The following is a 27,529-nucleotide window of genomic DNA, read 5'->3' as shown; positions in this document are numbered from 1 at the left end:
TAAATGCCTAATAAAGGTTGTTGTTCTTCTTGTTGTTGTTGGGTACATAACTTTGTCCCCACTGAACCAAACTGCACCAAACTTGGAGAGTAGCATAAGAACAGTCTCCTGAAGATACACTGAAATTTTGGTGGCGATATGTCTAAAAATGCACCCCCTGCAGTGACCAATGACCTGGTGCAAAAAAAATTTTTTGGTCGTGGTGGGGGGGCCGCCCATGGGGGGGGCATCCAACTCAGGTTTTGCCCAGGGTTCCAGTTTGCCTTGTTATGCCCCTGTGAGTATCACATGATTTTTTGACCATGAGGTCAAACCTGGGGGGAAGCTGACTAGCATTGGCTCTGCTCCCAGGAATGCCCCACCCCCACCCCCTGTACTAGCAACCAACTGGACTCCAGTGCAGCTTTACAATGGCCCTTGAACACCCACCAATGATTTAAATTCCTAAAAAATCTGAAGAAACATAAAGAAAACAAATAAAGCTTTTAAAGTTATCTTTAAAGAACCTAAAACTCGCCAGGAAGTTGCAATAGTAATTTGTTGTTTTCCAAACTTATTTCCTATTTCACTTGCATATAATGCATTTTATGAGTACAGCAACAATGGAAAAGCAGAGTTTGATAAAGTTATGGAAGAGAAAACTATAAAGTCTCTTTGCTTCCTGTGTAATTTTGAGAAACACAATTCGGGTAATAGTTATTCTCTGTGTAGCAGCCACTTGTGCAGTAACCTGCAGCTGCAGGTCCAGTGAGGAAAGGGATGAATAGCTGAATACAATGCCTTCAGTTTTGATGGTTGGTGCGCTGTGATGCGTATGCTAGGCAGGAGAATGGAAGCTTCCATTAAGCCCAAGGCTAAGCCCATTCTGCAAGCACAGCTGCACTTACATGGGGACATAGATGCTGTCCTTGGTTAGATTTAAAAATGAAGATGGAGCTTTTGCATGTCTGCAAACAGAACAAAAATTTAGAATTTGCCTTGGGCTCTTTGTAAGAAATTTGCACGTGTGGAAGGGCGCTCCCCAAAAGATCCTATGTATTTATTTAAGATATAGAACTTACAGCCCAAGGTAACCAGGGACAGCGCTTCCCTGCTGCCTACAGAGGGCTTTCTGGCAGTACAGGGAGGCAGAAAAATACCCCGCCACCGGAAAGCCCTCCATAGGGCTTAATGGACTTACAGCACCCGAAAGGGTGACGTAAGTCCAAACCCCAGGCTGCTGTGAAACTGTTCTCAAACCTGGGAGGAAGCTGACTGCTTCCAGGAATGCCCCACCCACACCCCCTGGACTAGCAACCAACTGGAGCCCAGTGCAGCTTTACAATGGCCCAGATTTCCTGGTTTTACTACTGCAGAGCTGAGGGGCAGCTGGTCACTGGCATCTTTACCCCGCTCTGCCGGTGGAAGTGTCTTTTGTGCTGGTGAAGGGAGTGAACACGACAGTGTGGCCCTGTGCTACCTCCAAGACACAATTTGGCCCCACCATTAGGATTGGGCTGTTAATCTTCAAATCCTTTTGCCCACAGTATTCTTGTCAGTACAGGTTTTTCTAAGCACACACTTTTAGTGTACAGCTTCCCATGGCATTTATGGTTTTTGTTGGGCATATAACCAGGGAAGGGAAATTTACAAATCTGGGATAACCCCCAGATGTGCACTAAGTAGTTAAGTGAAATCATGGATAGTGTTGTGGGTCGCTTAGCAACCTTGGCATGGAAAAGCAAGGAATGTACCAATAGAGGGACTCCAGAGAAAGATGTGGTAGTGGCAACAAATGGAAAAGACAGCCACGGGAGTCTCAAAATGAAAGAGAAAGTTATGGGGGGAGGGGGCACAAGAAAAGGGACAGAAAGGTCAGTGGGGGATAAAAAAGCACCCATGGCTGGAAAACGAAGAGAAAGTAGTACGGCAAGAAAAGGGGGGGGGGGGGAAGGGCTAACAGGTCATAGAAAACCGAAAGTGGCAGGGTAGTGGTGGTGGAGAAACTGAGGGCTAGCATCAAGCAGACAGGACTTCCTCCCCTGTAAACATATTCTTTACCTGAATGAAACTGAATTCCCTCCAATTGAGAGCATTGGAGATCGAAGGAAGTGATGTTATGGCAAGTAAGGAGAGCAAACCCAAGGCCATGATGCCAAAAGAGATGTAAATCTCCATCCTCCAGACCTCCTCTTCTATCCAGGCATTTTCTTTCTTCTCTAGTGCCTACAGAAGCATGAATAAAAGCATACAGGGCAGACCAAAGGGCTTTCTTAATATACCAATGCAATCTGCTTGCGTTTTAAATGAACAAATCAAAAGATGCATGCGTCTATTAGTGGAAGTTAGTTATCCTGAAGAATGGCTGTCTGGTTAATGATTGTCAAAGATGGTAATGACCGTGCTTGAGTCCCTTTAAAAACTATGTGCTTAATTGTGCCCTGGCTGCTGCAAATGCCATGTATAAAAAACACAAGCGTATTCAAAGTTGCACACTCTCTATCTGGGTTTTCAGCAATGGCTTCTTGGCATTATATTTCACAATAAATCTGCCTGTGCACTCAACTGTAAACTTTGGCTTTCTGCTTCACTTTGGCTGCACCTTTTTGTTGATTTACACTATATTTATAAATGACCTCCCAGAAAAGCGTACATGTTTTAGGTTCAGTCCAACTCTGTATTTGTATTCCCTGAAATGATAAATGTTTGTGAATCAGCCATTGCCCCAGGGGAGTCATTTCAGGGTCTTAACTGAGCTGCTGAACTCATAACTCTGTATAAAATGAAGGAGTTGTGCTAACTGTTCTCTGCTCCCACCAAGCAACTTTTGACTCCCTGCTGGGCACCTGTGATTTAAGTGCAAACGCTTCTCATTAATTTGTCTAGCACAAAATGGTGGGCCAGAAGGCTTTGTATATTCTGAGCTCTATTTGGTGCTGGCTATGTTAGGCACAATACAGGATGGCAAATTAACAGAGGATCAACTTCTATAGCTGGTGTGTATGTGTCCATATCTGAAAAACTGATCTGGATTTGGAACAAAGGCAAACGCCTACTAGCACATCCCCACAGTAAAATGTGCAAAAGCCAGTGCAATATGATGTCTAGATGCGGCTGAAAGCATAACCATGAGAGGTACAGGACACCCTCTGGTTCCACTGACCTCCAGTGGACTTGCCAATAATTTGGCGCCTGCAAGATCAGACCCTGCTTTTGCCATCTAGGACTGCAATTAACATGGAGAGTCAGCTCTGGTTTCAAGCTGAAACCACAAGAGTAGCTCTTGGAATACTTGACTGCTGAGGAGCTTAATGGGATTTGGCTTAAGTGCATTTAGAAGAGAAGTGTTCGAGCTAATGGAAAAAAAGAGATGGGATTTGTACTATATTACAGAGGCTGACACTCAGAGCCATCCATTTGTTCCATCAAATCAATGTGCTTCACGAAGCAAGGATGTTACTAGCAAAATGTAAGAAAAGAGAGAAATGGGTTGCAAAGGCACGCTTAGGATTATTTGTAAGCATCACAGAGGAGACACATAGTTGGAATTAAGGGATAGCTGTAGGATGGCATCCTCTGTGCTAAAAACCAAAAGTGATATTTTCTAATTTATCATTGTATCTCGTATTTATTAATGGGTTTTAGGCAGAAATCCTAAAATTAGTTAGGTGGAATTAAGTTCTATTGGCTTCAGTGGAAACTTACTACCATGACAGAGATATTTTCCAACTAACAGGTTTCTGAGCAAAATATAATTAACATGAATATGAGTTTGCATTGTGACATTTTAATGCCTAGTACCCAAAATGGAAGACTGTAAGTGGACTTATGACCATTTTCCCATTGATCTAACTTTCATCTACAGAAAAGCACTCCCCAGTTTCTGTATCTTGTGAGGGTAGAAAAAAGTATTTAAAAATGTATGAGTAATATTTACTAAGCCCTGACCTGGAAGGCCCAGGCTAGGATGATCTCAGCAGATCTTGGGTCAGCCCTGGTTAATATTTGGATAGGAAATCTCCAACAGAGTACAAGGTCACCATGCAGAAGCAGGCAAGGCAAACAACCACCATTCTGCTGCCTTGAAAGCCCTACAGAATCGCCATAAGTTGGCTGCGCTTGACCGTACTTCCCACCACCAATATTTACTAAAGGGCCAGAACCAGCATAGAATATTAAGAATATAAAAATTCCCTTGTTGGATCATAATCTAAATCCTGCTTCTCTTCTTAACATGTGAGATGCCTTTGGGTACTTGCAAACTGAAGATTCATCAAGGCTTCTGAAATATTTTTTAATGTTCATATTTTTAATATTTGCAGTGTATCTAGCCAAGATAAAGACAATCTTCTGGCACTTATTTGTAAGAAATGGTCTTGATTTGGTGTTCGTTCAAAAATGTGTTTGCGCGCACGTGCGTGCATGCACACACACGCACACAAACGCACCAACTCTGCATCATCCAATGGGAACCAATAAGGATGAAGGCAATGTGTCAACTCATCTTCTCAAAGACACAATGAGCCAGTGAAACTGGGTAACAAGCCACCAAAATCAAAAGAAAAGCCTGAATGTCAGTAGGCTAAAGAAGGAAGAGTACAATACCTGCTTGACAGCATCATTGAGTAACAGGTAACGATGGGACCGTCGCATGGGTAGGCAAAAGCTGTACGCTGCATGCAAGGCAGCACAGAAGAAACTTAGAAGGCCAATCTGTTTCCTGTGCTGTAGCCACTGGTCAAGCCAGTCTGGGAAGCGCCTGTATTTAGTGCAGTAGTACAGTTGAAAGATTGCAGCGAGCACTCCAGGAAGGTAGACGAGGGACAGCATAACGTAGGCGACACAAGGCAGTGTAGTGTTGATGACCTCCACGGGGATCTTGTAGAACTTGTTCTTATGGTCCCGAATGAAAGGGTGCAAAACTTGCCGGATGAAGTTGTAGGTATAGAAGCACAGAAACAGACCCAAGGCCAAGAAGACAGGGATCTTCCAGGCAGGGAGGAGTCGCAGAGGAATATTCTCAATTTCACGAGCTGCGGTCAAGGAGCCCATGTCCACAGGAGTGAACCCCAGCATGTGAGAAATTTCAGCAATGGCACGTTTGGCTTCCTGGTTGTCTGAGCAAATAAAGACCTACAACACACAGAAGATACGTGAGCAACTAGCAACTAAGATCAAAAGCACAAGAAGGTGAGCATTTTGCAGCACAGGATCCCTAAATACCCACAGTGTGCTTTAGGGAGATTTCTACACCCTTGTGTGTGCTTCCCGCCACATGCTCCCTCTTCCTATGAGAGCAGCCTTGATAATTTTTTGGAATGTTGAAGTTGGTTTTTAGGCCATGATCCAAAGAACAATCATTAGAACAGAAGATTCTTGGCAAGGAAAGAATTATCCAAAGAATCATTACTAGAATAGAAGACTATTTGAAGAAAAGCTGCAGGCCACATGCAAATGGTAGGCTCTGCATTCTCGGTGTGTGTGTGTGTGTGTGTGTGTGTGTGTGTGTGTGTGTGTGTGTGTGTGGTTTGCCATTGCCTTTGAGGTCCTTTGAGGACTCCCATCCAAATACTAGCCAGAATCAGGGCTGTGTAACTGGCCGGAGGTCACCCAGCAAGCTTCCATGGCAGAGTGGAGGGTCTGAACATGGGTTTCCCACATCCTAGTTCAACTCCTTAACCACTACACCATGCTGGCGATCTCTCAGTTTGAATACACATATATTTTATGTACCACATCTGCAACTTTCCTCCAAGGATTTCAGGAGGGCAATTATTTTTGAATCCTTGTCTGCTCAGTACTAGCTCAAAAATCACTGCTCAAGGCTTAAACACACAATATGCTGGAAGTTCTTTGAACAGAATGCCCAAGTTCTTTAGAGCTGAATTGCACAGAGGCCCAATTTGGATGGGATTGTGGTACAAATAGGGGGCGAGTTGTAAGTTTCCCTATGCACTGATTGTTTTCCTCATCTGCAGTGGCTCCAGGGAGCTACTATTTCCATAGTGTAAATTTTCCTACCAGGAAAACTTTAGTGTCTCTCTGGGGAGGGCTTAAACCCCCTCTTCCCTTGCAGTCCCAATTTTAATTAGGACTTTGTGAACCTGATTTTTGGAGAACAGTAAACATTTGGAGATCTTATAATGCAACTCCCAGCATCTGGTCAGTTTGAACCCTGAGTGACTTTGAGTTAGCAACACTTTCAGCCTGACCAACCTCATAAGGTTGTTGAAAAAACAAAATGCATAAGGAGATAACCATATAATCCATCTTGAACGTCTGGCAAGAAGGACAGAATAAAACTGTGATAGATTATTTATTTCTTATATTTATACCCCGCCATCCCCTCTGATCATGTGACAGAGACAAAAATTACAGAGAGCTCTGACCAAAGGCCCAAGAAAAAATTACTGAAACCACACTAAAGGCATGCTCTCCCCTTTTGTTTCTTGCAGATACTAAGTGACATGATGATCCACAGACAGAACATTACCTGCTTATTCCCATCCCTGGGACCTGACTGCAGGGTCCATGCTGATATGACATTAAATCCTTTGACAACAGTGCATGTTGGGAACAGCGATGCCAAGTACTCCGCATTTGATTCCTTGTGGTGGTTTATTTCAGCATTGTTGCTAACATCCACCAATATTTTGCCAGACAGCTCGTCGCTAAGGTCACAGAGCGTGGTGTAGTGTTCTCTGAAAATTGCCACAAAGATAATATCTGTCTTCTTTATAGCATCTGCCTGGAAAGTCACTTCGGCTGCTGAAGGGAAGAGACTCATATTGCGCTTTGGATTCCGGCTTCCAATCACCACCTTGAAACCTGAGCACACGAGACGCATAGACAGAGAGCGTGCAAAATCACCACTTCCCAGAATGCTGACGGTCTTGCTGCCAGCAGTTGCGACCAGATTCGAGTCACTCTCCCCATTCTGATGACCAAGGAGTGGCTTTGCCATGTCACCTCCTGGCATCCCGTTTAGCTAAAACGAATAAAGAAATGTTTGTTTCAAATATTGGGCTGAAAATGGTATTTCACCATCTGGAATAATCCAAAATTTCCATTTCAGGCTCCCGAACCAACTCTTGATGTCACCCTGGGATAGCTGATGAATCTTGTGAATGCACAAGTCCAGACTCTAATCCGATCATCCGACTGACAAAACTAATATTAGTGGGGCTTTGGGACCAATATTCTTTGGGTCAGAGATAAACAAAGTACCTCAGAAAACACCTGTACATGCCCAAGTCTTGGCCTGAGATTGGCTTGGAGATTCTCCTTTCCAATGGACCACCTCCACCAGATGAACCACCCTTCTGTTTCATGTTTGGTGTTGATTTGATTTCCCCCCCTAAAACAAGGTTTTATTGATTTTATTGCTTTTAAAACTAACTTCTGTTTCTAAGCTACTTTTTTACCCTGTTGAATTTAGATTCTATGTAATAAATCTCTTTGAATGTTCTGCTTTGAAACTGAAAAGTGTTAATTATCCCTCATTTTTAAGGTCAGAGAATGATGGAATTATGACACAAAACAAAAGCGCCAGAAAACACTAATGAAGGCAAGGGTCAAAGACGCATCATGTTTCTTTAGACTTCATTTGAAAATACTCTTTTTTGCTTTGCAAATGTGTCTCCCAGGCCTGCTTTTTCAAGGAGGAGAAGAGAAAGAAGAGGGCACTCCAACCCTTTCTTGTTGCTCAAAAAAGTCACTCCTGGGCTGCCTGTTCTCTGCTGTGGAAGAAGTACAGGTAATTGTAAGCATTCCCCCGTGGAGATGAAAGAAATTCTGAGATAACAGTTTTCAGAAGATTAAGAGCCCCCTTCTCTCTTCACACTGTTCTCCCCACCCCCCCGCCCCCGCTCCAGGCTGCATTTACAAAAAGGGGAAAAAGTATTTTTGAAGGAAGGCGGAAGAAAACATAATATGTAGTGTGACCTTTAGAGAGAGAGAGAGAGAGGGAGATGGGGAGGGAGAGAATATTTATTACAAGAATGTTGTCTTGCCAGCAAGGGTAGGAAAAGACTTCAAGAACAAAATATAAGGTATCATTCTCCAAAAAGGGAGGGGGAGTAAGACTGCTGCTTAGTGCTACATTTATAAAATAACACTTTCTCATTCCTAATTGATCCAGAATGTTTAGTTTCAAGGCCACAACAGATGTGATGAGCACCACAGAATTTAATTCATGCGTAAAAGGCAAACCTCCAGTATTTGCAGCTCTAACTTGGATATAGGCCACATAAGGAGTTAGCGGTTTAACTCAGGGGTGTCCAACTCTGGCGCTTTAGATGCTCATGGACTACAATTCCCATCAGCTCCTGCTGGAAATTGTAGTCCATGAACATCTGAAGCGCCAGAGTTGGACACCCCTGGTTTAACCCTTCACCACTTTTTGGTTTTGCTAATCAAAACAACTCCCCCTGCCTTGTTTGTATTTTGAATGGGGAAAAAAGGCCAGACCTTAAAAAACTCATATTTTCCCCTTTAAAATACTAACAATGTAGAAGGGTGAAACTTTTTTGTTTAATGGAATTATGTGGAGATTGAAGGGTTGAGATCGCTCTACTCTCCCTGCGCAGCCCCAATCCAAATTGGGAGCAGCACATGGTTGTGTTCTGTCTTTTATAGACAAACTGAGATCCGTGATCTTTGTTGCATCAGTTTTGGTTATTGATACACAGGTGAAAATTGCTACTGCATGACACATCCTCATGATTGCTACAAGTAGATTAGTTTACTCTGAAGTTGCTTTTAAACTCTGGTGTTTTACGCTCTGTAATGGTCATTCACAATGAACAAAGTAGTCTGTAAAAGACCCAGGACACACACGCCACAGTTGCTTTGTTATTCACAGGGCAAGGAGATGGTGTGGTGTATGTATAATAGGACAATCTGACTACTGGAAAACATAAATAAATCCAGGGTATTTACAAAACCGGAATTACAGGTATCTGCCAGACACCTTCTATATAATTAACAATGGATTTAAATAACACCATTGTTTAAATCACTATGTTATAATCAGCTCAAGGTGATTAAGGCAGCTCCTAAAAGTCTTCTCTAAGAAGTCATGTGGCTGCTGATAGCGGAGTCATGTATCATGGGTGGAGTAAGCCATCACTTTTGCTGATTCATATGCAGGTCTTCCTCAGGAGCTGATCACTGGCCTCTGTCTTGCTCTTGTTTCCTTAACTGACATCTCTCCTCTCAGAACAGTGATACTTCTAGAACAGGGGTAGGGAACCTGCGGCTCTCCAGATGTTCAGGAACTTCAATTCCCATCAGCCCCTACCAGCATGGCCAATTGGCCATGCTGACAGAGGCTGATGGGAATTGTAGTTCCTCCTGAACATCTGAGAGCCAAGAGGTTCCCTACCCCTCTGTTCTAGAAGTTCAGCAACTTCAATTCCCATCTTCACCAGCATGGCCAATTGGCCATGCTGACAGAGGAAGCTGATAGGGAATTATGGTCCCTGAACATCTGGAAACATTCTAAGCTAACACTTTAATGCAAAAACACTGCTAGATCTAAATGGATAGCCCAATAATTATACAAACACAAACAGTGCAGGAGAAGGAAATACATAACACTAGTCAAGTCACAACATAAGTCTACTAGATATCTCCTATATAATTAACAGCGGATGGAGGAGAAGGAAATACATAACACTAGTCAAGTCACAAAAATAAGAGAACTCTGAGACAAATAACGCTCCATCATCCTGACAGCCCAATCCAGTGGGGATGGCAGAATGTCCTTTGGGAGTAGCAGAGGGCCATGCCAACAAGTTTGACCCCTCTGCCAGCATAAGGAGCATCTATGCTGGTGGAGGGAACAAACATATTAGTGTCTAGCTGTCCCACAACCTCTGCAGAGGGCAAGCCTGGAAGCTATGCTGGCATCCTAATGGACACAGGCTCTAGGGGTGGTTGGGCCAGGGTACTTTAGCCCTGGAACACCACCTTCAGAACCTGCAGACTTATACCGCACAAAGGTCCATTTCGGCTGTGGGGCAATTTGGGTGGCAGGACGGTTTTTGAACTATCCTACTTTCTGTGCCGCCTGAAGTCCCTTTGTAGGTGGTGTGGGGCTACCTTCGCCACACTGTCCCTAGTCGCCTAAACACTCCCTCCCCCCCAGCTGGATTGCACAGTTTCTTTATTTTCACAGATTCATTAGATAGTGTAATATGTCAAATCTGACAAACAGTTTCATATATAAGCAAACTAGGGATATTTTAAAGGGTTGGTGAGCTATATTACTTGACCCAGACATTATCCAACAGATGCCTGTAACAGCCATCTGGTATGGCATAATGGTTAAGAGTGCTGGACTGACCTGGGAAGATCTGGTTCAAATTCCCACTCTGTCATGGAAGCTTACTGGGTGACGTTGTGCCTGTTACAATATGTCAGCCTAATCTACTTCGCAAGGTTGCTGTTATGGTGATAAAGTAGAGGAGTGGAGAATGATGTGAAAAGCAGCTTTGGACTTGAATCAGGGAGAAGATTGTGATATAAAATAAAAAATGTCACACTAAATGCGAGTCGGTTCACTAGAATTTTGGTTTTTTACATGTATTGCTTGAAGAGACCAAGGCGGGCGGGGGGGGGGGGGGGGAACAGGACAAAACCCAAATTGACTACACTATGCTAATGTTAGTTTTACAGCATTGCTTCCAACTGTGTGCATTCCCATCATCTTCCACACCTCTGGAGCCCTGCAAAATACAGGCAAAGTCTTCTCATCTAACAAATACGAAACCATCAGGTCTGTTGGGGCAGAGCCAGGATTCCTCTCATGTCTACTAAAATGAAATGTAATGATTTTAAAAGGAAGTGTAATTCTTCTGGGAAACTGAAATATATGCAAACGGTGTCACATTCAAAGTGAAATATGTGACTATCCTACACAGCATTTGGATTTTTTTCAAAATATAAAAATATCAGCCTTAAGCTGAATAAATTGGAGCGCATTCTGGATGCTAATCACGGATAACTGCTAATATATCACCCAGGAAGCTGTTTTGTCATGTATGCTTATAATCAGACAGTTGCTTATATTCATCATCTCTTACACGGCCAAAGTGAATTCATACCAACATATTTGGCATTAAAACTGGGCACTGTACAATCAGTCATCATCAAAGGAATATACGAAAAGTAGAAAGAATGTCAGCATCTACAACAAATTTCTAGAACTATTTTGCTACCTCCCAACACATATCACAAAGGGAGCCCGAAACAGCAAACTCCCTGCAGCTGCCTCATTAGGAGAGAAACAAAACCATTTTAATTCCCTGCTCAAATCTGGAGAGAGTTTCCACAGAAGAACAGAGCAGGTGTGACACTCCTGCTGAGAGCTAAGTAGGTCTAGGTACGAAAGGGGCCCCTCTAATCAAAGACTCAGGATGTATCCATCCAGAAATGCAATAACTGGTCCCATCTGCAGAACATTTGCAGTAGCAGCAACAAAGATGTTAAATGAAAACAACGGCCATGAGGGAAAATAAATAAGACTGGGTAAACTGAGAAAGGAAATTCACAGTTCAGGGTCAAACAAACTTCATGGCCAGACCTACTGATGGCGAGGAAACAGAGAACAGGAGGCAGTTCCTGATCTGTTCAAGGGTACCTAGCATATGATTTTTATTCTGTGCACAAATGTGACTAAGTGTTGTGCCCCTGGACTGTTCAATAACGAGACTTCGTTTTCAAGCTATTTCCTTTATTGAAGACAGCCTCAGGATAAGGCGTTTAGACTTCAATTGACGGAACTGAGAATTAGGCACCAAACAGCTTCCATTATATCCCCCTTTTCCATGCTCCTTCCATGTCACATAACACCACCCCTTGGTATCAGTTCCCAGAGGGGTACAGCACCCATCCATTCTCATGGGAAGGAGAAGGCAAAACAACCCAGACTCCCCAATGCAATTTGAAGTGCAAGAGTCAGCAGGTGTTTAATGAGCAGACTAGCCTGGAAAGTGAAACTAAGTAACAAGCAAGGAAAAGCAGTCCAACAGAAAGGATCCCACATCCCGATCGGGAGACATGACAGGATTGGGCTGAAGCAGGACCAGATCATGACACTAAGGCCCAGTCTACATACGTGAAACCAGCACAGTGTAGTGATTAGGATCTGGGAAACCCAGGTTCAAATCCTCACACTGCCATGGAAAATTGCTGGGTGATTTTGAGCCACTCACATACTCTCAACCTCAACCCTGGCAAGTATTTGGATAAGAGACCGCCAACGAATACCAGGGGTGTGATATAGAGACAGGCAATAGCAAACCACCTTTGAATGCTTCTTGCCTTGAAAACCCTAGGGATTGCTGTAAGTCAGCTGTCACCTGATGGCAAAAAAAAAAAAGAACAATGAGGCTGTTGGACTTTGAAGTTGACATGGCGAACTGAACAAAAGTACAGGTGAGAAACTGTATTTTTAAATGCTGACAGAAACACTCACTCAAACTGTCAGCTAGCACAATAGGGAGTGAGCTCAACTAGGACATTTCTCCCTGTGGTGCTACCTTTGTAAATGCAGGGCACCTATTACAATGGAAGGGTTTGTAAGGTGTTCAGTCCATTTTACCACGTCATTCTGCTGAATGAGAAGACCAGACCTCACTGTATTTCTGCCTCTTCTGCTGGGATAACTTCTCTAAGTAGAGCTATGTCATACATAAATCCAAATTCCATTCCATGCAGGAGATGACACAGAGACGCACAAGTGAGATATTTTAAACTAACATAGGATTGTGAAGAGGCTGTACCTCAAACATCTGGATATCTCTGATCTCTCAATCTGAGTACTGGAAGATGATCTTCATATAAGCCAACATGAAGTTTCAACAGGGTTTCCTGCTTTGCTATAATAAGAAAGAGTCCATGGGATTTTCTGAATGTAGCTACTCTTCCTGTACAAGACTGGAACAACCTGTGTGACTCCATTTTGTAATAAAAAAATCATTAAGTTAGAAGCTGACAGCCTAGAATTTAACTTGCTTTCCTTTCAGACACAAACTTTTTATTTCAGTTTTATATTTCCTTCCTTACAAAAGTTAATGCTAAAGTGTAATATGAATTTCAACTCAGATAGTAAATCTTCACAACTGAATAAAGGGGGATAGAATACTAACACCTGAAATTCTCAATCACACCTGGTGGATTTAATGAGTCAAAGAGTTTTTTCATTATCATAATCTCCTGCTTCTTTGGTGGCTCAGACAACTGTTTGGGAAGATTTTGCTCCACAGATTCCACAATTCCTTCCATCACTGTAACATTCTTTCCTGCTCTTTCCAAGTGAAGTTTAATTGTGCAGAAATGTGTTAATTTTTATTTTATTGTTTTGTCGAAGGCTTTCACGGCCGGAATCACTTGGGTGCTGTATGGTTTCCGGGCTGTATGGCCGTGTTCTAGCAGCATTCTCTCCTGACGTTTCGCCTGCATCTGTGGCTGGCATCTTCAGAAGATCCTCTGAAGTTGCCAGCCACAGATGCAGGCGAAACGTCAGGAGAGAATGCTGCTAGAACACGGCCATACAGCCCGGAAACCACACAGCACCCAAATTTTATTTTATTTATTTTTATTTTATGGGATTTTTATACCGCCCAACCCCTGAAGGGCTCTAAGTGAAATACAGTTATAGTGTTCGTATTAAGTAATGTACCAGTTATGACGACTGCATTAATACTGTTAATTCCATACAGTAAGCAGAAAGGAATCATTTTAATACTGAAAGCGCATTCTTACCAGTTGGGCTTTCTTGTTTGATTTACAGGAAATGCAATAAAATCTTATATAATCTGCATGGATGAAGAAAGCCCAGTTCAATGGGGGGGGGGCATACATGCACACTTTGGTCAGGTGTTACTTATAAATGATCAATTATGTAGGTGAAAAGTGATAATTTTTTTCTTCTCCAAGCATAAGCTAGTATTTTTTACTGGAGAATTGAGTCTTGTTGTATACATTACATTTTCTCTAGTTAGAAATGATGGGCACAGAGTCCATCCCCTGAAGGAGATTCTTTCTTATCCAAGAGGAGTTTCTTTCTTAGTCACAGAAGGGTTTGTTTCTACTTCACTATAGAGAGTGAGCGTCTCTTCATCTTTTGCCCCCATAATTAGGTGTAGACCGAGCTACTATAGGCTGATTCCGCATGGGCCAAAAACAGCAGTGTGAAAACGGTGTGAAAACAGTGTAAAAGCCACACTGTTTTCACACTGCTGTTTTTGGCCCATGCAGAATCAGCCCTAGTCTGACAAGCCAGGTTGCTGCTGCTGCTCAGTCCATGGAATAAGACTGTCAGACTCGTCAGTACTGAAACCAAGAAGGATGTCTTCCAAGCGGAAATTCAATAACATACTTTAACCTGCTAGACCAAATAGAAATAGGAAAAAGAATCCCTATAATCATTATCTAGTCAAAACTGAACTCTCCCTTACCTAGTCAAGCCTCAATTTTTCCTATACCCGTGTATAAGCCAAGGCACCTAGTTTTACTGCCCAAACCTGGGAAAACTTATTGACTGCATATAAGCTGAGGGTGGGAAGCCACCCGGGAGGCAGAGGGAGCTCCTTATTTGGGCAGTGACATCAGGGGGAGTCACTGCCCAAAAAAGGCTTGGTCAAACCCAGCCGGCAGGCAGAGGGAGCTCCTTATTTGGGCAGTGACTCCCCCTGATGTCACTGCCCAAATAAGGAGCTCCCTCTGCCTCCCCGGGTTTGACCGAAGCCCAGCCAGCCAGGGTGCCTCAGGGTTCCCCATTCACCCTCGGAGGAGGGTAGCAACAAGCTTCCCTGCAGCATGGAGGTTGTCCCGGCCGCGCCCCCGACCTTGTTGCAATTGCTAGAAAATGCTGACTCGCGTATAAGCCGAGGGGGCTTTTCTCAGCCTTTAAACAGGACTGAAAAACTCAGCTTATGCACGAGTACATACGGTAAGCTAAAATGACTAAACTCAGGCTATCACGCATTGGTCACATTATCACAAGGCAAGAGTTACTGGAAAAGACAAAAAGTTGAAGGCAGCAGGAAAAGAGAAAGACCCAGTGTGAGATGGATTTCCTCTATCAAGGAAGCCACAATCCTCAGTCTGCAAGACTTGAGTAACATTATTAACGATAGAATATTTTTAAAGCCATTGATTCATAGTGTTGCTGTAATATTTGCTTTATAGTGGGAGAGGGTCTCACAGTCATGTACAAGTCCTGCTTCACTTCTGAGCCCAGAGAACATTGCCTTTCCTGGTCTGGCCATTTGGCATCATGTGCTCATCCCCTATAACAGCAGTGTTGAGTCCCTTCTCAGAGAAACTGACTACAGACCCAGAAGAGTTGAATAACTATAACCCAATCTCAAAGGTACCATTCCAGAGCAAGGTGACTGAACAAGTGATGGCTGGGAAATTTCAGAGTTCCTTAATGAAGCAGATTGTTTGGATCTATTCCAATCTAGTTTTAGGACTGGTTATGAGAATGAAATAGCCTCAGTCGCCTTTGTAGATAACCTGAGAGATCTCCTGTTCTGGATGGGGTCCATAACTAGGAGGTGGAGCTTGACCAAGCCCTACTGCTAGAGAAGCAGGTAGCAGTTGTGACCCAAAGCACCTTTTACCAGTTTCAACTGATTAGCCAGCTGCAGACTTCCTGGGCGGAAAAGATCGGGTTACCTGCCTTGGTGCCTGCCTTGGTAAACTCTAGTTCATGGCCACATAGTGCGGAAAACACTCAGCCAAAAATATGTCCATTCCGGAGCTCCCTACCATTATACTACTTAGCCTGAAGCCAGTTATCCTAAGCACTGTATAAATCCAGTCAGAACACTCACAGTACAGGTGAGAGGGTGCATGGTGTGGTGCTACATCTTTCTGACCTCAAGTTGGAAAGATTATGGAGATGGGAGCTGCAGACAAAGGGCACTTTACAGAATAAGGGTGTACTGGGCTCCAACAACCATGGAAGCAGATGAACTTCTTTGTAGCTCTGCCCAAATCCTTTATAGGACACAAAAACCAAAAGGGATGCAATGACAACGTACCTCATACTGGTAACGAAATCCTGCCCCAAGCTGTGACTGCTGCAAGTTTCCCTATGCCCCCTTATATTTCCTCAACAATCCTGATTTCAGTATTTGCTAGCAGTAATTATGGAAGGATTCCTTTCAGATGTGCTGGCAAGACTGGTGTCATGTTGATGTAACCCACCTTGCAAGCAGGAGACAAATGGGAGTATACCAAAAAGCCTCAGGAACTGCCAACCACTTCACTCCAAATATTGCTGTTGTTGGTCAAACGCTAATGGCACTTACCACTTTCTGGATGCATTTTAGGGGAGAAGGGGGTAAGAAAGTTATGTTCTGCAGCTGGAAATTCTTCCATCTATTTCCCCTCATCTGGCAAAAGGCTGGAACTCCTGGAGAACTCTCCAGACAAGACCCTTTAAGGATGAAGTCTTGGGCACCCTATTGCCTCAGCCTAGTGGGCTGCAGAGGCATGTGATAAAGTGCCTATATTTCTTTTCCCACGTGGGCACATGACAAAAAGCAGGGGTGATATGCTCTCCTTTCTTGCTTGTTGCATTTTGCAATAGGACCGCATAGACTGATATCAGAGGGGTGCAGCTGGGTCAGTTGGTTAGCTGCTTCTAACCTCTGCCTGTCACTGTATGTGGGGGGGGGGGGGGGGGGCAATCATAGCCATGCCACTCCATGATTGATGAATTGCTGTAGAGTTGCTTAGGACTCCAGTGCACTTGTTACATTCTCTGTGCATCAACAGTGGAGTCTACATTTCCTCTCCAATGAGAAAGCACAGGAAGCCAGTTAAGTATCTTAGGATGGGTCTGCCAGTTTAAAACTCCATGTTGTAAGATACGGGGAAAATAAACAATGAAAATGTAATTGCATAATATTAAGGACACAGAATAAAGAGAATGTAAAAAGCTGCATGGGGGTAAGAAAGGCAAAGAGCACAAGTTCTTGAAGAGCACAAGTTCACAAGCTGTTTAAGTCTTCTATCTAGAAAGATAAAAGCGGAATGGCTGAATAACAAGGACCTTCTGATTTGACAATTTACATAGCGATAGATCCTTAAATTTGGTTTTTATAATAAGGTTTTAACATTATTGTTTATTAATATATTATTATATTGGCCGCATGGCCAAGGGAACTATTCAGAAAAAAGTGAGGACAGGAAATAGACATAATGCTCTTCTAGACTTATCTTGGAATTGTCCTGAGCAAGAGCTAGATATTGCTTACCCTCTAGATCAGCAGTTCTCAACCTGTGGGTCGTGACTCCTTTCACAGGGGTCGCCTAAGACCATTGGAAAACAGTAGCAAAATTACAGTTATGAAGTAGCAACGAAAATAATTTTATGGTTGGGGGTCACCACAACATGAGGAACTGTATTAAAGGGTCACAGCATTAGGAAGGTTGAGAACCACTGCTCTAGATTGTTTCGAGGATTGCAGAGGATGGTTTGCCTACAACTGCTAATGCCAAAAGCTACTTGTGATTTTTCTCTTGATACATTATGTACTTTACAAATACCGTTCACAGGATTCAGTAAGGGGAAAAAAGCACTCTACAGATGCAAAGTCAATGCACAGCCTTCACCTCCTGGACAAAAGTGTAGATATATGGCTTACATTAGAAGGAAATTAGTGGCAGTACAAAGTTTGGTCAGAATCCAAAGAGCTGCTCAGCTCTTTCCAGGTGCTCAGGGTGATTTGAATTTGTTTATTTTCTCTGATAATGTATGGCAAATCGCTTTTGAAAGTGAGAGGACTCAGAAAAGCATTTTGTCATGAGGTGTGAATGGGGTGTGTGTTGCTGTAGAAGATAAAAACAGTCAAAAGTTCTGTTAGTAAAGTTCTTGGCCTACTCGGGTCCTCACTTCTGTCTAAAGGTGAGCAGAGCGGCAAAGGCTTGCTTTTCCCAGAAGCAAACTTTCCAGTCTGCCCCCTCTCATGACAGTGTGCTGTGTCCCCTGAAACCATGTTCTCTGGGAGGTGGTTGGTGGGCCCCCAGGAACAACTTGGGACACAAAGTGGGAGCCTGAAAGGGAAGGTGGAATTGGCAAAAACCACCCTCCCCTTCAGCCCACATTAGAGCCTTCTGCAAACAGACAGCATAGTTAGGATCCAGGCCTGTTATCTTTATCTTTGACGCAACAGCCAATGATGAAACCACCTACCAAGTAATTAAGTGTACAGTTACTTTTCAGTTTGAGAACTGTAAGTCCTCCTAATAAGTACACAGACTTGGATCCCATGGAAATTTTTTTGCTGGTGGAAGGAGAGGGATTGACCCTTCCTCCTGCTGCAGATCTCTGACTCTCCCCCAAGCTATTCCAGGGGGGAGTCTCCCAGAAGTAGCACTGTGGGGGGCATTTTTGGCTGTTGTGGGGGGAGAGATGAGAAAGTCACTCTCTGCAACTGAAAATTCCTTCCATCTGCAGATATCTCCCATCTTAGAGTGAAGGACTCCATTCCTGTAATGCATACATACCATGAGTTTTTAAAAGTGATCTAAACTGCCTCTGTGAATTGCAGCCCAGGTGAACCTTGAGGAAGAATTTTTATGAAGAGGGAAACTGTGTCTGGAAGAACAAAGGGCTAAGTTTACAACTTGTTCACTAAGATTCTGTAACAGATTAAAACGCCCCAGGCTACCCAGTGATGCCACAGCAAAAACAAAGTCACAGAACTCTTCGGTAAATATGCTTCCATGGTATGAAAACTAGAAGAAGAGTTTGGATTTATACCCCATTTTTCTTTCCTGTAAGGAGCCTTAAGGTGGTTTTCAAACTCCTTTCCCTTCCCCTCCCCACAACAGACACCTTGTGAGGGAAGTGGGGCTGAGAGAGTTCTGAGAGAACTGTGAATAGCCCAAGGTCATCCAGAAGGGATCATCAGTAGGAGCGGGGAAACAAATCCAGTTCACCAAGCAAGGGTCTGCTGCTCTGGTTGAGGAGTGGGGAATCAAACCCGATTCTCCAGATTAGAGTCCACTGCTCTTAACCATAACACCACACTGGCGCCAGACACAAACTGTTCAGATGACCGTTTGATATCTGATAATTTATTATCAAAAATTATCATAATTTAATATGATTGTATTCTGTGGTATTTTAGTGGTGTTAAGGTCTGTGACATCATCATCTAATAAATGACAGCTACTACTGCAGTGGATATCTGATAAATCTACCACATTCTTTATTGGGCATACCACACATGTATGGTATGTGTACATGTACATTCAAAAGTAAAGAGGATAGACTGTTTTTTATTAAGATTTTTAAAAAGACAAACAAAAGCAAGAACTGAGAACACAAAGAAAAAGCTACATTAAAAAAGCGAAAAGGGAAATATAATCAAAACTGACCAATTTACCGTCTGCTCTTTAGTTACAGTCAAAGACTTAATTCTTAACTGATATTACTAATGAAAACCACACCTTCCCCTAGAATATCTATTTCTTGTTCTTCTGCTCCACAAATCATCAAAAAGAAGAGAGGCTATTCTGCCCTTTTAGGGATCCATATCTCAGTCCTTCATTCTTTTACACATGGCCACATGACTACTAACAAATCTCGCATACTATGTGCCATAACAGCTCAGCTTCTGCTGCACTTACCTTTTAAAACTAGAATCAGAGTTGCACAGGGTGCCTTTCAAGGGGGTCTTGGAAACACCACTCCAGCAAAACACCTCTTTTGTGGCTTAGCCTTGTGAGGGAGGTGTTAATGACTGTTGGCACAACTAAGCCAACCAATGCCACTGGAACAGTGCATGAGTTCTAGTGCCTTTACAAAATCACATCCTTTGCTCCAACACTGAAATCCTAGTACTGGGTCGCACACTCTTCAGCCACTGCTGAATATTTAACAGTGTTGTGCCGTAAGGCATGTTACGTAACAAACTGTGTATAAATATAGCTGTTTTTGCATAGCAGTTAAGGCCCAGGAGTTTGACTCAGCATCTGCTTAAGCTTTATACTTAACACTAAGTGCATAACTGAATCCCTTTGGGACTGAATCACTTGTCTAAGGGCTTAGAGGAATCTGCATCTTAAGATTGTAAATGCTTATATTGTGGAAAATACAACATCATGACCACCTGCAAGGTTCCCAGCACGTAATGCAGCACCACGGATGGCCACAGGAAAACACAAGGAATTTGTTTTCGACATCTTATATAAGGAACTCTGAACTGCACATGTCATCGTGAAAAAATACTGGCTGATCACCTGAAGTCCTTTTCATGCTTTTTTTGTACACTGAAGTCACATCTATTTCTGATTTGTCTACATTTTGTCTTTCAGGGGAGTGCTCCTGTTTGTGGAATATCTCATTTTCCAAGCAGTCAAAGAACTGCATTCCAAAGCTGGAAAACAAATGTAGGAGTTCTCCCAGAAAGCAAAATAAGGATCCCTGCCACACCAGGGTGGAATGCTGTTGTACTGTAGCCAGGAACACTTATTAGCACAATTGATAATGCAATTATTGATCAGTAACTCAATTTCACATCCTACTCAACCCAATTCAATAATTTCTTAATTTTTAATGAGTGTCTTCTTTTGTGATTGGCAGCCTGCTGTGCTCCAATACTGCAAGGGTCCTTTGCCCGAGTGCAAACCCAAAGAGATCTGTAACGATTTGACATTTGATCACTGGCCACAACCTGTGTGCAGATTATGAACAGAATGTTTTTAAAAGTGGCAAAGAGCATTTGGGTTATACCATCACTGTCAAATGCAGATGCCACTGCTATTGCTGAGACATCACTTGTGGGAATGGCTATTTTTTGGTCAAGACATTATTTCAGTGATAAGGCAAAAAGACCCTGAGGCTTTTGTTAGACTGCAAAACTACTATCAGGGTTTTTTGCCACCCAAGCCACGAATGTTGATTTCTATGAAGATTCCCCACAGAAGAGTCAAGCTTAGCTTTCAGGACTTATTATGAGATGGGAAATTATCAAGACCCACATTTGTTCATCATTCAAGCAGCTGCTCTTGCCACTGGTCTACTTATAAAAAACAGCTGCTATTCTCCAAATGATATTTTGGTTTAAGAAGAGGAGCTGGATTTATATCCCCCCTTTCTCTCCTGTAAGGAGACTCAAAGGGGCTTACAAATTCCTTCCCTTCGTCCCTCATAACAAACACCCTGTGAGGTAGGTGGGGCTGAGAGAGCTCCGAAGAACTGTGACTAGCCCAAGGTCACCCAGCTCGCGTGCATTGGAGTGTACAGGCTAATCTGAATTCCTTAGATAAGCCTCCACAGCTCAGGTGGCAGAGCGGGGAATCAAACCCGGTTCCTCCAGATTAGAGTACACCTGCTCTTAACCACTACGCCACTGCTGTGTTTAACCTCTTATCTACTTTTCAGCTCACTAGCTAAGCTAACAGAAGATCACTGGTGATTAATCTAGCATATAAGGCTACATGTTACAGAGAAGGTCACAGCAGATGCCACAAAACATGTGTTCTGAATGCAGAAGGTATCAGGTTCAGTTCTTAGCATTTGCAGATAAGTGTTCTGATAAGCTTGTATTATATATACAGTCACTGTAATAAGGATGATTTAACGCAATTAACCAAAAATGATTCTCTGTGACAATTTCTGCAGCAACTTATTGGCATATAGTGCACATGTCCTTGAGATGGTTATTTTATCCTCACTAATAAGCAACAGCTGTCTCTTCTGTACTGTGCTCCTGTGCTGTCTCCTTTCTTAAAATAAATCAACCAAATAGAACAAAGTTAGGAAAGAAAATGGAAAGAACTAAAGTACATAACATTTGATCCAAAATTTTAGAGCTTAACTTTACCCACAGTACCACTTCGAGGCAACCTTGTAGTTCATCCAACATCATTATCCTACAATACACATAGAAGATTGCTTAATCTTTAACTAGTTTGTAAACTGATCACCTGACCTTTGTCTTTCCAATGTTTTATTTAAAAAATCCCTGTCTGAGGATGTCTTTCAAGTCACTGATAGACTCGATTAACTGACAATGGGATCAGTGATGATTGTCTTTCACAGCGAGGGTTGTTCAGCAGTGGAATCTGCTGCCCAGGGGAGGTGATGAACTCTACTTCTCTGGTAGTCTTCAAGCAGCGGCTGAATGGACACTTGTCAGGGACACTTTAGCCTGATCCTGCACTGAACATGGAATGGGATGGACTAGATCAGGGATGTCAAACTCACTTGCTATGAGGCCACATATGACATAAATGTGATGTGGTCAGACTGGTCTTGGGGGGTGGCGGCTGCAGGCTCAAGCAGGCTCACCAGCCCCAGTCTCCAGCAGGCTCACCAGCCCCACTCAGCCCTGGGGGTGATGGTGACTGCCTTGACTGCCGAGTCTGTAGCAGGCTCGCCAGGCCAGATTGGGAGTGGAGTAGGTGGGTGCCTGAACTGGTCAGCCTGCAGTGGGCTCACCAGGGCAGATTTGGTGCAAGGATGGTGGTGGTGGGTTTGCCTCAGCTGATAAGCCCACTCAAGGGGTCAGATCAGGTCCCCCAGGTGTTTGGTACTCCTGGATTAGATGGCCTGTATGGCTATTTCCAGCTCTATGATTCTACAATTCTTATGTGGTCTACAATGTGGTCTTATGTGATTCTACAATTCTTATGTGGAAATTCTTATCTTATGTGGAAATTCTTATGTGGAAATGGCCATACAGGCCATCTAATCCAGAAATAAAAGGCCAAAAGCTCAGTGGCAGAGGTGAAGAGGCTGCTCAGTACATCATGCCACACTTGGTGGTACCCAGTGTGATACAACACTTTCCAATAATACAGATTTAATAGCAGTGCTGCTGAGGGGCACTGTCAAAACTTGACGTCAGAATCCTAACCGAGCTGTAAAAAGATGTGCTATCCCCTTGCACCTTTTCTTGATTAAACCTGTTCCTGATCCTGAACTGTGCTGAGTCCTGGCGACAGCTCTGGAAACGGTGCTCTGAACAAAACCGGAATCAAACACTGACTGCATGGCTGGAAAATGCTCCAATATAATTTGAAAAGGTAGATGATGACCAGTTAAGAAAACAATGCATTAAAAAGGGTGAAAAGCATTTGGTCAGAGTATGGGCTAGAGTGTGAATCTTTTTGCTGCCTACAGAAACTTGACCACATCTCTTCCTGATCTACCACCAGCAGGGGTCTGCAACCTGCAGCTCTCCAGAAGTTGATGGACTACAATTCCCATCAGCCCTCTGCCAATTGGCCATGCTGGCAGGGGCTGATGGGATTTGTAGTCCATCAACATCTGGAGAGTAGCAGGTTGCAGACCCCTGGCCACCAACCTCCAGGTACATCCAAAGAGTATTTCTTGCTATCACAGACTCATTCTCCTACACTATTCTGTGTTGTGACTACTGCAACTAGAAGGAAATGGACAGTTTTGTCACTATTGAAATATGAATACAGCTGATTAGTATATACAGTTGTAAAAGGCCCAGTGTGAAACAGTGGTCAGAGTGTCAGTCCAGGGCACTGGTGACCAGGGTTCAAATCCTTACTCAGTCTCAAAGTCCACTGGGTGACCTGAAGCCAACCATTCTCCTTAAGGCTAACCTACCTGGTACAGTTGCTTTGAGAATAAGATGGAGGAAGGGGAAGTCTTGAACACCTTCCTGAGTAAGGGTGGAATAAAAATATAATAGCTAGATTGTAAACCATGGCAATACAAGTGCAAGAGATACACAACACTCTGGACTTTGCACAAGTGTAAAAAGTCATACTGCAGTATAAAAGCAAGCCCAAGGGTTGTGTTTTTTTGGGCATATTTCAGTCATAAACTGAAGGTAAGACAGAGCGGCTATTTCTGATGTTATTGATGCTGGTGCTTGTTGTTTTTGATTTCCGTTGTTATTTAAAGACACATAAGATGGTCTTTGGCCTAACTGCTACTAAAAATGAGCCTTACATATATTTCTGGTCAAGTCTTATTACACATCCAGAAATGCAGCTTTTAAAAGCATACACCTGCTTTTTTTAAAAAAAATTTAATCTGTATAATCATCCCTAGAGAGATTCTCACAGCAAAGAGAATCATGCAGCCTGGGGCAATTGTGAGTAAGCATTTGGCATGTGTAAGGCTTTTAAAGGTTAGCTGAGTTTTTCTCCTTTACCTTCATCACCTTTATCTTCACTGTCTTGCAGAGCAGTCTGTCAGTTCCAGATACTGTCCAGAAGGGCAGCAACTGTGCAGCTCCTTCTTTACAAGGTTCCCACTCAATGAGGAGGAAAAAAAGAGAGGAGGGGACTTCCAGTGACATCTTGTCTTCTCTATCCAAATTCCAACTCCCAGCAGGTATCCTGTAGTGTCACAGGAGTTCTCAATCCACAAGATGAGAACAAAGGACTTTCTCAGCCGCACCATGCAACTGGTCAAATGAGAATAAGCATGACCTACTCCACAGACTGTTTGTGAATACAAAGAGGATGTGGAAATAGTACTATCTAGCTCTAAGCTTTTGTGTGCAAAGGTAAGGCAGTCTTATCCTTCAAATATTTAAAATGCCAAGAGTTTCTGATGGATATAGTCCAAAAGCTAAATGATCATCTGGAATTCTGGATGTCTCTTTGGTCAGACAGCAGCGCTCAGCTGGAGCTAGGGTTTAAGGAAATGGATTCAGTTCTGATATTCCACGCCACCCTTTTGCGTAGACTGTCCTATCCCTTGCTTATAAAAGGCTTATATAAAGTTAATTGTTTTTTGCATGCCAGATGCCCCAACTGAAATGATTAATTAAGTAAACTGATGCTTGATAGATTTTAAATCCTATTCCTTTGGCATACTTTGGAGTAAAGTCCCTTGGAAATGTTCCCAGTGTCTATGCTGAACAGCTGACAGTAACAAAGAGAATGTGCTCCCACTGATAAGAGGTGGCATTTACTACTGATACCCACTGTTGCTTTTTGATACAATTACTCCCTAGTGCACTTGGATCAGGGACACATCAATATTATTTTAGCCTAACTAACATTCAAATTAGTTAAAGAGCCAAGTGACTATGTGAATGTCTGAAGAACTGAGATGGCCTGTCAAAATATTTTCAGGTTTTATAAGGCACAAATGGGGAATATTTGCACGTGTGATATTCTTAGGCTGCAAGAAGAAATATCAGAAGTGGGTGTATTTTTCATGTGTGGGAAAAAATCTTGAAAATCCAGCCTAATATGCATTATGCAAATTAATCTATTTGCATATATTTTCTTAGTATCCACAATTTAGTAAGTTTCCAAAGTTAAGGATGTTAACCCATTTGAAACTGTGATCCAGGTAGTGATGGAAAGTAAGGGAGAAAGTAGGAGTGGGACTAGAGAAGGACATGAGGCTGATACCCAGTACGCCTTGGTGTGCTCTAGTGGACCCCAGGACTATGGAGCTAAACAAGATGTGAACATGTATTGTCGAAGGCTTTCACGGCCGGAACCATTAGGATGTTGTGGGTTTTCCGGGTTGTATCGCCATGTTCCACTAGTATTTGTTCCTGATGTTGCCCCTGCATCTGTGGCTGGCATCTTCACTTTGAAGGAGCATTTGGACCTTCCATTCTCTGATGCTGTTCATTGTTGGGTTTCCCCTTACAAAGTGAATACTTTCACCAATTGGCTATTTAACTCATTGCAGTTTGGGGACTATATACTATGAATTTTTTGAGAAGGTTCCTCCTCCACTGCTTTTCCTGTATTTTAAAATTCTTTCTAAAATATTATTTTGGAACATCATGCAAGATTACCTTATTGGTTACAGGCATGCTTTCTTAAGAAGCAAGATCCGCCAAAACATTGCTATACCTTAGAAAGAGATTTTTCAGGGTATGTAAAGATTTTACAACTGAATTCTTAAGGGGTGACATGTCTGGTGTTCGATCTCTAGTATATGAAATTGAATCTCTACGAGGAAGATCATGGTTTGGAACAGATCAAGAAACGTCTCTCATTAACAAAAGACAATGTGCATTATATAACTCAGATGTTACAGGCATAACTTCCAAGACAGATATCGCTACATTTGAAATTATGCTATTTTTATATGGTTATATAAAATACCTTTTTATATGGTTCTGTGTTCTTATTTTTTCATGTTTTCACTTAGGATTTTAGGATATTATTTTATTTTGTTTAGTTTGTGATGTCACTTTATCATACACAGGATTAAAGCATTTTGAAGGACTGTATTCACATCTTCCACTATGGTTCTCCTCATTCTTCTCTTTGGCTTAATATTTTGTCCCATTTGTCCACTGCAAGACACAGTGTTTACTAATGGCAGTTGGATTCTGGGTCCCTTTCATTGTATTTTAAGAGTTCTGATGTTTTTTTCCCCTTTAACTTGTTTACTGGTAAACCCTTCAATGATACTGCATGTAATCTGAGAGTTTTCCTGTAGTCTGTTATAACTGAAATATGTTTGTGAACTATTCAAGAGCAATATAAGGGCATTCTACAATGTTAAAGGAATGGCATCTACTTTGCATTTCTTCCTGCAATTTGTTAGCATGTCCCGTCAAGTCAACTTTATTATTATTATCTTGTTTTATCCACTGAATTAGGCACTTATGATTTATAACGTTTTCTGCTAAAACACAGCAGCATAATAATACTAAATATCACATTTAAGTCTCTAGGGAAAAAATAAAGAGAAAAATCTTGCAGGAATTTTGCTACTATGTGCCACACCTTCTCTCCCAGCAGTTTTGGCTTTCAGTTCACTCTTAGATGTGGCTTATTTCAATGCACACATTATGCTTGGAAGGCAATTTAAACGTTCTAAGGAGAAATAATTTTGTTCTTGCAAAGAATAGTATGTGCAGTGATTGGGCAAAAAGGAGATGGCAGGGAAGAGGTAGGGAGAGCAGGACAATGAACTACAAATGGAGGCTGGGATTAATACACTGATGAACTTTCTACCACCTAACAGTTCACTGCAGTAAGGTTCTGATCTTAGTATATCATGAAGCTGCTTTATACCACCTCAGACCATTGGTCTGTCCAGCTCAGTTACCTTGCAATGGCTTTCTAGGGCCTATGCAGAAAAAGGCCTTTCTCACAGAATGCCAGAGACTACAGATGGGACCTTCTGAATGGAAAAGCATCAGCTTTAACACTAAGCCACAAGCTCACATATATACAAATCAACCACAAATCCACAAGAACCATTTTTTAAAATGGTTAGCTCTCTAACTTTCTAAATGGTTTAGTTTTCTCTATATTATACATTCTAACTTCTGAATTTCACTATGTGTGGAAGAGGATACTCCTAACAGATTCCAATCATAAACAGGAAGCTCGACACCATGTCCCCATCTCACGCTGACTTGGGGTTTTACTCACTGCAGGTGTGAATTATTTTAACAAAACCTGGGACTCCCCTTCTATTACAGGTGCTAGATAGCTTTAAAAAGGGCTTGGACAGATTTATGGAGGAGAAATTGATCTATGGCTACCAATCTTGATCCTCCTTGACCTCAGATTGCAAAAGCCTTAGCAGACCAGGTGCTCA

General features: G+C 42.5%; 1 protein-coding gene and 1 long non-coding RNA gene across 5 annotated transcripts in view; one reads left to right on the top strand and one right to left on the bottom strand.

Moving 5' to 3' along the window:
* Window positions 1-268: 268 nt before the first annotated feature.
* Window positions 269-27,529, bottom strand: part of STEAP3 (STEAP3 metalloreductase) — a 36,510-nt gene continuing 9,249 nt past the window's right edge. For 3 of the 4 annotated variants that reach the window (XM_048483381.1, XM_048483379.1, XM_048483378.1), the window contains 3 exons: window positions 6,473-6,967; window positions 4,585-5,112; window positions 269-2,205 (listed from right to left, as the gene is read on the bottom strand). In XM_048483381.1, the coding sequence (XP_048339338.1) occupies window positions 1,999-2,205; window positions 4,585-5,112; window positions 6,473-6,958 (1,221 nt within the window). In that variant the 5' untranslated portion in view covers window positions 6,959-6,967 and the 3' untranslated portion in view covers window positions 269-1,998. Of the gene's footprint in view, window positions 2,206-4,584; window positions 5,113-6,472; window positions 6,968-19,638; window positions 19,829-27,529 lie in introns of those variants that run through there. The other variant, XM_048483380.1, reaches the window with a different exon arrangement.
* Window positions 9,153-10,530, top strand: LOC125425775. Its single transcript, XR_007243446.1, has 3 exons — window positions 9,153-9,223; window positions 9,378-9,379; window positions 9,486-10,530. It is a non-coding gene; the product is annotated as an uncharacterized LOC125425775 (long non-coding RNA).

This window comes from Sphaerodactylus townsendi, linkage group LG02 (genome assembly GCF_021028975.2).
Source record: "Sphaerodactylus townsendi isolate TG3544 linkage group LG02, MPM_Stown_v2.3, whole genome shotgun sequence".
In the NCBI taxonomy this organism is placed as follows: domain Eukaryota; kingdom Metazoa; phylum Chordata; class Lepidosauria; order Squamata; family Sphaerodactylidae; genus Sphaerodactylus; species Sphaerodactylus townsendi.
This window is presented reverse-complemented; position numbering and strand designations above follow the sequence as displayed.